The following is a 10,138-nucleotide window of genomic DNA, read 5'->3' on the forward strand; positions in this document are numbered from 1 at the left end:
CTCTCTCTGGAGGACAAATCTGTTTTTATTACAGCTTTTCTGCTACTTATACATTTTACATACATGGTACTTTTATATAAAGCAGTCACATAACAATAGTACATTACCAAACCTCAGCTCTTTAATCCCACCCCCTCAGCCTCTCTCAGCCCATCCCACCTATCACCATAGACCTCAGTTCTTTAATCCCACCCCTCAGCCCATCCCACCTATCACCATAGACCACCCTCATTTGGTTTCCATGTTCCATATATTTTTCAATTGTGATGTTTTACATACATTTTTAACCTTTCTAATCGTATATTATCCACAGATTGTGAGCTAAAGATGATAACCTTTCCTGCGAGTATTATATTAGTTAGTGACTCAGTGGGGTTTTCCAGATCTCCCATCACTGCTATTTGTGAGGTTAATTTTAAGTGCATGTTGTGATTAATTTATTTTTACCATTCCTGAACCTGTGACCAGAAACAAGCTACAATAACAGAATACATTATCTATTGATTCTGTCACTTTCCCAGCAAAATCTACAGAACTGAGATTGTTGTATGCCCCATATATACATAGCATTCTTTTGGTGGCAAATTATTTCATTATTTAAATAGAAAAACTAAGTGTTGAAATAAGTGTAGATTTTTTTTGCACCAGTTCATGTACCAAGTCATGTACCATCATCATCATGGCAGATGGTTGATCAAATCTCCCATTTATTTTGCAACCTATACGATGCAGCTGTCAACATGTTTGTCCTCAAATGAAACTGGTGTGTTTTTCTATTGGTGCCAGTTCCTTTCAGCCAATTTGTATCTTTAATACATGGCAGACAAACAAGTTCCCAACCTTCTCCCTTTTCCATCTGCCGCCTCCATTTTTGTGGTAGTGCTGCAATCAGTTGGTTGTGAATTTGTATTGAGCAGCTATTCCCATATATTTTCCAATGTGACATAACACCTCCATTTCTATTCATAATATCATTAACAAATATAATACAATTGTTTTGTTTTTTTCCATAAAGAATTTTTTGATTAATCCGTTTTTTTTTTTTATATCATTAATATTTGTTCTAACTTTTCTGAAAAATTAAACTGAAATTGAAAACCAGCTTGTTTAAGAAAGGGCGATATTTTAAACAAAACTTCATTTTCAATAAGTCAGAAATGAGAAGTTGTAATCTGTATGAAGGCAAAAAGGTCAGTTTAATTTAGTGAAGCTTTTAGTGAGCAGTTTAAAGCTTTTAATATTTTATTAGTAAACACAATCTTTTTTTTTTTACGATCCAATACGGTGCACTTGTTATAATTAGGTTTTAGTACAGAGAGTCTAGAAAAGTGACCAAGATGTTCAATGAGACTGTGCAGGCATCCAGATTCCTGCCTTAAGTTGTTTCTTAACCCTGGATTTCCAACCCCTTGATGTTCTTGTTGGATCTAATTTTAATAGCTAGTATTTCAATGGTCATAATAAATAAATATGGAGACAACGGACAGCCTTGTTTTACTCCTCTTAAAAGCTCAATACCCTCGCCCCTCTCTCCTGTATAAGAGATTCACCAAAATTAAAGTCATCCAGGCATTTAAATATACATTCTACTCATACTTAATCAGATTGATAATCTTCGATTTTTCATAATATTCAATTGTTTGAAGTAATTGTAATCTGTCTGATCAGGATGAACAATATCTGGTAAAAACCTTTTTTTTTTATTCTATGTGCTATGCATTTCACCAGGGTTTTGACATCACAGGGCTGGTTAATAGAACTCCTGTCATCGTCCCTGTCTGCCTTTGTCCTGCTCTGTAATGGGGAGCCCCTGTTCCTGATGGGAATGGTTTGTCCCGACCGCTCCACCTCTGTAATGGGGAGGTTCCTGATGGTAATGGGGTTCCTTTCCTGATCCTGTTACAACCAATCAGTATCCAGGAGCACACAGGGCCAGTGGCTCATTACCTTGAATACATAGGCCTGTGTAGAAGGATCAGTGTGTCGGCCAACCATGGCTGAAGGTCTGCGGGAGCTTTTAAGGGGCATTATACTGCTTATTTGGATGTTCTGTCCATGGTGCCCCGAATGTTGTATGAATAGGATGGAAGGTTGGCTAGATGCTGGAGCTGGTATCAGGACAGCATTGTGGGTTTTCACTATGACCCAGATGTATATGGTAGCTGACTGCTGTGTGATGTTGTTTCTGCGATACAGACTGAAGAAGGCAGAGGAGTGCTTCAGACAAGCCAAGGAGAAGGCTACCTACAGTGTCAAACCCAAGCATGCTTCGGGAATTGTAAGTGATCAACCTCACAATATAATTGGCCACTATATACACATGGACTTTTACTTGATTGGGTCCTTATCACCGTTTAAAACCTGAAGAAAGCATATCTGAACATTTAACGTATCGTTTTTCCACAGAAAGCCAAGCTGGGCATGAAGATTTAAGACAGGTGGACGTCTACGTTTACTGGAGAGAGAGACGAGGAACAACCACATTGGACTGCATGTACTACTACAGATAAATCACTTAGGCTTTAGAACAAGAACCACAACGACACACTATTCCCCATGTAGGGCACTACTTTAGACCAGGGTCCTATAGGGCTCTAGTCTAAAGTAGTGCACTACATAGGGAATAGGGTGCCGTTTGGGACATAAGATACTACTTTTTATTTTTGACTCCAAGCAGCTGTCAGTCTGTCCGTCTCCCGGTCCTCCTGCCTGCTCTATGGGACCGACTATGCAGGCTTCTGTTATTAGCTCATTAGACACACAAACATCAACATCCAATCAGAAAGAAGAGGGAAGCACCATGGGACCAGAGGTCACAGGATGTCATTATACCAGAACTATATTTATAGGATGACTTCCACAGGGACATACTAAAGCATACCTACTGTAGAGGTACTTGGAGCCATCTTCTCCACAGTCCTACCCCCTCCTACTGTTGAGATACCTGGAGCCATCTTCTCCACAGTCCTACCCCTACTGTTGAGGTACCTGGAGCCATCTTCTCCAGTCCTACCCCCTACTGTTGAGATACCTGGAGCCATCTTCTCCACAGTCCTACCCCCTACTGTTGAGATACCTGGAGCCATCTTCTCCAGTCATACCCCCTACAGTACTGATCTGAAATGCCAAACATGTTGCCTATTCAAGTTTACTGTATACCATGACAAGATGTGTGTTCCAAAGCAATATAAATGTGTATTAGGCTCACTGAAACAGTGATTGTGTGCATATTAAAACACAACGTGAGAGAGGAGACGTGTGAAGAGAAACACAGCAGAACGTGAAGAAGGAAAACGAACACAGCCGTTGTCCAGGATACATCCCAAATGGCACCCTATTCCCTATATAGTGCACTACTGTTGACCAGGGCCCATGCACCCTATTCCCTATATAGAACACTACTGTTGACCAGGGCCCATGCACCCGATTCCCTATATAGTACACTACTGTTGAACAGGGCCCATGCACCCTATTCCCTATATAGTGCACTACTGTTGAACAGGGCCCATGCACCCTATTCCCTATATAGTACACTACTGTTGACCAGGACCTATGCACTATCTAGTGTTCCATTTGGGATGCAACCTCTGACAGGTCACCGTCAACATGTTGATGTTCGGTGTTGTTGGTTTTAGGCCGTTGATCTGATCAAGAGTAATTCACCCTTCTTAATCCCAAAAGGCAGTTCGTGTTCTCAACATGCATTTGATATTAAACGTGGTATTGGGGGGGAGGGGGGGGTAAAAAAACGAAAGAACGTTACCCATGTTCTCTAGTCCAAGTCAATAATGGATCAGCTTAGCTGGGTGTTCTTACAGCAACATAATAACTTTGAATAATGGTCTGTGTCCCAAACTGCTTCCTATTCCCTATTTAGTACCTTACTTTGGATTAGGGCCCATAGTAGTGTTCTATATAGGGAGCCATTTGGCATACAGACATGATGTCCAACGTTGAGCTCAACTAGATTGTGTCCGACAGAGAAGAGCTCTCTGTATCCTGACCAGTAGAGAGGTTTACCCACAGAAGCTGTTATCTGATCACTGTTCACTCAGTCTAGAAGACCAGCTGTAGAATTGACTTCTGGCATGTTTTACTCACTTAACAATAAAAACATCACTTCAAAGACATATTTCTACTCTCATCGAGGAAAAATATACGCCCATTTTTGTGTAAAACTGCAAATGTATAACTTATTCCCGTTTCATTTATCTGAAGTGATGTCCATGTGACTCGGTAAGAAGACATTTCTAATGTATGTGAGGACAGAGAGGCTTATGGGAAATGTAGTCTGTTGGTTTGACAAACATTTTGTTAATGTAAGATTAGTGAACAGTCCTAAAGGAATTGTTCATTTTACATTGAAAAGTGCATTCAAATGATTGACTTGATTACTAAAAATAATATATTTAAAATGATTTTATCAATGTATTCTTTGTATTCTTTGTGTAACATATTTTTGTAAAGATTTTTATTTTCTGTCCCGCAGCCTGTTAAATCATCATCCTGGAGTTGTTGGATAACGGTTTATTATTGTCAAATGTTGTTAGTATGTTACTGGATCTCTGCTTGTTTCTGGGAGCAGCAATGTCATTTATCTACAATAAAAAGGAATAAATTCACCCTCTGTGGTTTGTGCAGGTTGATTTTGATTCTCTTTTGTTGAGAACAGCCTCTCTGTGGTTGGTGCAGGTTGATTTTGATTCTCTTTTGTTGAGAACAGCCTTTCTGTGGTTGGTGCAGGTTGATTTTGATTCTCTTTTGAAGGCGTTCTAATCAGAAACGTGTCCTGAAAGACGATGGTTAAGAATATGAGTCTTCAGACTGAGTGTTGTTGTTTGCAGCAACTTTCATCTGAACTTTTTACAATACTGACGGCAAAGTTTAAACAAAACACAATGAAAACACACCAAGATAAACTTTCAACTTCGGTACAGATTTAGCATATCATTTATTCATTTATGTAAATATAAATGCTATTGTAATATAACATTGTATTGATATAATCTCTCTAAATCTAATAATAATGTGATATTTATTTGTACAGAATGATATATTGCCTGTGAAACCCCAGGTCGGCTGTTGCTGCAGTAGGACCTTCTACTAACCCAGTCAGTCTCTATTCAACAACCTCCTACCCTCTGAAACCCCAAGTCGGCTGTTGCTGCAGTAGGACCTTCTACTAACCCAGTCAGTCTCTATTCAACACCCTCCTACCCTCTGTGAAACCCCCAGGTCAGCTGTTGCTGCAGTAGGACCTTCTACTAACCCAGTCAGTCTCTCCAACAACCTCTCTACCAGAGTCCCTCTGTGGAATAAGGTCATATCCATTAGGAGGGCACACATTAGAAACACATTTTGTAGTTGAAAATTAGCATTTTGTATTGGACAAGTCTCTTTTTGTTTCAGTCAGTTTTCTTCCATTTCAATACGACCCCCCCCCCCCCCTCTCCGACAGGCTGAGGAGACCTGTGGTCCAGGTAAGTCTGCTTCTGCAGAGACCGTAGAGGAAGTGAGATGTCTCACTCTGCTTTTTTCCCCCGGGTTCATATACAGTCAATGAACTAAGTAGACCAGACCCAGCTGCTATCGCATTGTCTATTGGAAAGGCACTTCCTTAAGCAGTCTGGAATTGTGACCATTTTTTGTTTTTAACGGTAAACCCGCCTGAGTAAGACATCTTCATTTATCCACCATCTTTGAACTACAGAGTGTATGGGTTTAATCGGTCTGGGTTGTAGAAATGTCCGTTTGTCTCATATAGAGTGCTTGGTATGATCAACACAGAGCTGCTCCATAGAAACGTCCGTCATGCTCAGTACTTCTAAAGAGAGTGGGCCCCTTCAGCTTTTATGTATTAATTCTATGTGCCGTCAGTAAAAATGCATGTCCTCACCCTCCATGTACTCGAGTCTTGTACAAACTGTCTCCTGTGAGGTGAGCAGAATATCTGGACAGTATCTAGGGATTGTCCAAGATGATAAAAAAAAGAGAGAGACGAGTATCACCGCTTCCCAGAGTCACCGACGGAGACCGATATACAGCGACACTGTTTGACTCTCTGGATCTTGCGGTGCCTGAAGGGCGGCTGGAGGTCGGGACAGTCCAGCTCTACGGTCAGCGTGGTGAAACGCTGCGGCCGGCAGAAAGCACAGGACCGGAAAGACTCCTGCTCCGTCTTAACGTGTCGTGGGATATAGAAGGAGTTACACTGTCCGTAGCAGAACCTGTTGATGACGGTACGACTGAGACAGCCCTCCTCGCTCACCGTCTGACGCAGCGGCTGGGTCTTGCACCAGTCACTCTTCAGGTACTTCCTCTCTGTGACGACCAGAGCTTCCTGGCTGGAGGCAAGTATTTCCTGTTTACGGGTGCGTTTGTCAGAGGTGTTGCCGTTCCCTTTGAAAGGGTTGGGGATGGAGCCTTGGAGGCGGGTCTTGCGGGTGTCGCCGCCCACCAGGCACAGGACGCCTGCAAGCAGGATTGACAGAACAAACTGTCTGTACATCCTGACAGAGAGAGGAGAGGAGAGGTTAGAACAAACTACCTGAACATCCTGACAGAGAGAGGAGAGGAGAGGTTAAAACAAACTACCTGTACATCCTGACAGAGAGAGGTTAGAACAAACTACCTGTACATCCTGACAGAGAGGTTAGAACAAACTACCTGTACATCCTGACAGAGAGGTTAGAACAAACTACCTGAACATCCTGACAGAGAGAGGAGAGGTTAGAACAAACTACCTGTACGTCCTGGCAGAGGTTAAAACATACTACCTGTACATCCTGACAGAGAGGAGAGGTTAGAACAAACTACCTGTACATCCTGTCTGAGAGAGGAGAGGTTAGAACAAACTACCTGTACATCCTGACAGAGGTTAGAACAAACTGCCTGAACATCCTGACAGAGAGTTTAGAACAAACTGCCTGAACATCCTGACAGAGAGGTTAGAACAAACTGCCTGAACATCCTGACAGAGAGGTTAGAACAAACTACCTGAACATCCTGACAGAGAGAGGAGAGGATAGAACAAACTACCTGGTCATCCTGACAGAGAGGTTAGAACAAACTACCTGTACATCCTGACAGAGAGGTTAGAACAAACTACCTGGTCATCCTGACAGAGAGGTTAGAACAAACTACCTGTACATCCTGACAGAGAGGTTAGAACAAACTACCTGAACATCCTGACAGAGAGGTTAGAACAAACTACCTGGTCATCCTGACAGAGAGGTTAGAACAAACTACCTGTACATCCTGACAGAGAGAGGAGAGGATAGAACAAACTACCTGGTCATCCTGACAGAGAGGCAAGGTAAGAACAAACTACCTGTACATCCTGGGGCACACCTCCATTAATCTCAAGTCAGACTTGCGATTGTCAGTATATACACATTGTGTTCTGTCATTAATGTAGTTCCTTAACCAATTTACTACCCCTGAGACCAATGTTTCTGAGTCTAGCTAGCAACAATTCATGGTCAGCTGAATCAAAGACCTTTTGTCCCCAGTCCACCTGGCCGTGCTGCTGCTCCAGTTTCAACTGACCTGAGCCCTAAGACCATGCCTCAGGACTACCTGACATGATGACTCCTTGCTGTCCCCAGTCCACCTGGCCGTGCTGCTGCTCCAGTTTCAACTGTTCTGCCTGCGGCTATGGAACCCTTACCTGTTCACCGGACGTGCCACACACGTTTCTCTCTCTCAGAGGACCTGAGCCCTAGGACCATGCCTCAGGACTACCTGACATGATGACTCCTTGCTGTCCCCAGTCCACCTGGCCGTGCTGCTGCTCCAGTTTCAACTGTTCTGCCTGTGACTATTATTATTTGACCATGCTGGTAATTTATGAACATTTGAACATCTTCGCCATGTTCTGTTATAATCTCCACCCGGCACAGCCAGAAGAGGACTGGCCACCCCACACAGCCTGGTTCCTCTCTAGGTTTCTTCCTAGGTTTTGGCCTTTCTAGGGAGTTTTTCCTAGCCACCGTGCTTCTACACCTGCATTGCTTGCTGTTTGGGGTTTTAGGCTGGGTTTCTGTACAGCACTTTGAGATATCAGCTGATGTACGAAGGGCTATATAAATAAATTTGATTTGATTTGATATTACCTTGTACCCCTGAACATGGTCTCAGTACTGGTAGAGAGTGTATATTGACTAGTTATCATTAACTCAGTACTGGTATAAATAGTACTGGTATATATAGTACTGGTTGCCAGTGTATATAGACAAGTTACCATTGACTCAGTACTGGTATATATAGTACTGGTATATATAGTACTGGTTGCCAGTGTATATAGCCAAGTTACTCAGTACTGGTATATATAGTACTGGTGTATAAATAGTACTGGTGTATAAATAGTACCGGTGTGTATGTGTGTGTATGTATGTATGTATGTATGTATATATATATAACATCACTGATCTAGAGGAGATCTGCATGGAGGAATGGGCCAAAATACCAGCAACAGTGTGTGAAAACCTTGTGAAGACTTACAGAAAACTGAACAGAAACAAAGTAAACAGAAACAAAGTATTGAGAAACTTTTGTTATTGACCAAATACTTATTTTCCACCATAATTTGCAAATAAATAAATAAAAAATCATACAATGTGATTTTCTGGATTTTTTTTCCCTCATTTTGTCTGTCATAGTTGAAGTGTACCTATGATGAACATTACAGGCCTCATCTTTTTAAATGGGAGAACTTGCACAATTGGTGGCTGACTAAATACTTTTTTGCCCCGCTGTATGTATATATATATATATATATATATATACTGCTCAAAAAAATAAAGGGACCACTTAAACAACACAATGTAACTCCAAGTCAATCACACTTATGTGAAATCAAACTGTCCACTTAGGAAGCAACACTGATTGACAATTAATTTCACATGCTGTTGTGCAAATGGAATAGACAACAGGTGGAAATATATAGGCAATTAGCAAGACACCACCAATAAAGGAGTGGTTCCGCAGGTGGTGACCACAGACCACTTCTTAGTTCCTATGCTTCCTGGCTGATGTTTTGGTCACTTTTGAATGCTGGTGGTGCTTTCACTCTAGTGGTAGCATGAGACGGAGTCTACAACCCACACAAGTGGCTCAGGTAGTGCAGCTCATCCAGGATGGCACATCAATGCGAGCTGTGGCAAGAAGGTTTGCTGTGTCTGTCAGCGTAGTGTCCAGAGCATGGAGGCGCTACCAGGAGACAGGCCAGTACATCAGGAGATGTGGAGGAGGCCGTAGGAAAGCAACAACCCAGCAGCAGGACCGCTACCTCTGCCTTTGTGCAAGGAGGAGCAGGAGGAGCACTGCCAGAGCCCTGCAAAATGACCTCCAGCAGGCCACAAATGTGCATGTGTCTGCTCAAACGGTCAGAAACAGACTGCATGAGGGTGGTATGAGGGCCCGACGTCCACAGGTGGGGGTTGTGCTTACAGCCCAACTCCATGCAGGACGTTTGGCATTTGCCAGAGAACACCAAGATTGGCAAATTCGCCACTGGCGCCCTGTGCTCTTCACAGATGAAAGCAGGTTCACACTGAGCACATGTGACAGACGTGACAGAGTCTGGAGACGCCATGGAGAACGTTCTGCTTCCTGCAACATCCTCCAGCATGACCGGTTTGGCGGTGGGTCAGTCATGGTGTGGGGTGGCATTTCTTTGGGGTGCCGCACAGCCCTCCATGTGCTCGCCAGAGGTAGCCTGACTGCCGTTAGGTACCGAGATGAGATCCCAGACCCCTTGTGAGACCATATGCTGGTGCGGTTGGCCCTGGGTTCCTCCTAATGCAAGACAATGCTAGACCTCATGTGGCTGGAGTGTGTCAGCAGTTCCTGCAAGAGGAAGGCATTGATGCTATGGACTGGCCCGCCCGTTCCCCAAACCTGAATCCAATTGAGCACATCTGGGACATCATCTCGCTCCCTCCACCAACAGACTGTCGCACCACAGACTGTCCACAGACTGTCCAGGAGTTGGCGGATGCTTTAGTCCAGGTCTGGGAGGAGATCCCTCAGGAGACCATCCGCCACCTCATCAGGAGCATGCCCAGGCGTTGTAGGGAGGTCATACAGGCACGTGGAGGCCACACACACTACTCTCTGCCGTCAGTAAACATTCCAC

The 10,138-nt window shown here is 43.3% G+C and overlaps 2 protein-coding genes across 2 annotated transcripts in view; one reads left to right on the plus strand and one right to left on the minus strand.

The window, feature by feature from the left end:
• Positions 1-2,433, plus strand: part of LOC139411221 (formin-2-like) — a 145,439-nt gene extending 143,006 nt beyond the window's left edge. The window contains exons 20-21 of the mRNA XM_071157272.1: positions 2,197-2,278; positions 2,407-2,433. Of these exons, the coding sequence (XP_071013373.1) occupies positions 2,197-2,278; positions 2,407-2,433 (109 nt within the window). The remainder of the gene's footprint in view (positions 1-2,196; positions 2,279-2,406) is intronic.
• Positions 2,434-5,393: 2,960 nt separating this feature from the next.
• LOC139418232 (gremlin-2-like) lies at positions 5,394-6,508 on the minus strand. Its single transcript, XM_071167527.1, has one exon. It carries the CDS (start codon positions 6,506-6,508, stop codon positions 6,005-6,007), a length of 504 nt encoding a protein of 167 aa, XP_071023628.1. The 3' UTR covers positions 5,394-6,004.
• Between the last annotated feature and the right edge of the window lie 3,630 nt (positions 6,509-10,138).

The sequence above is a fragment of the Oncorhynchus clarkii genome, chromosome 1 (genome assembly GCF_045791955.1).
Source record: "Oncorhynchus clarkii lewisi isolate Uvic-CL-2024 chromosome 1, UVic_Ocla_1.0, whole genome shotgun sequence".
NCBI classification, from domain to species: Eukaryota; Metazoa; Chordata; class Actinopteri; order Salmoniformes; family Salmonidae; genus Oncorhynchus; species Oncorhynchus clarkii.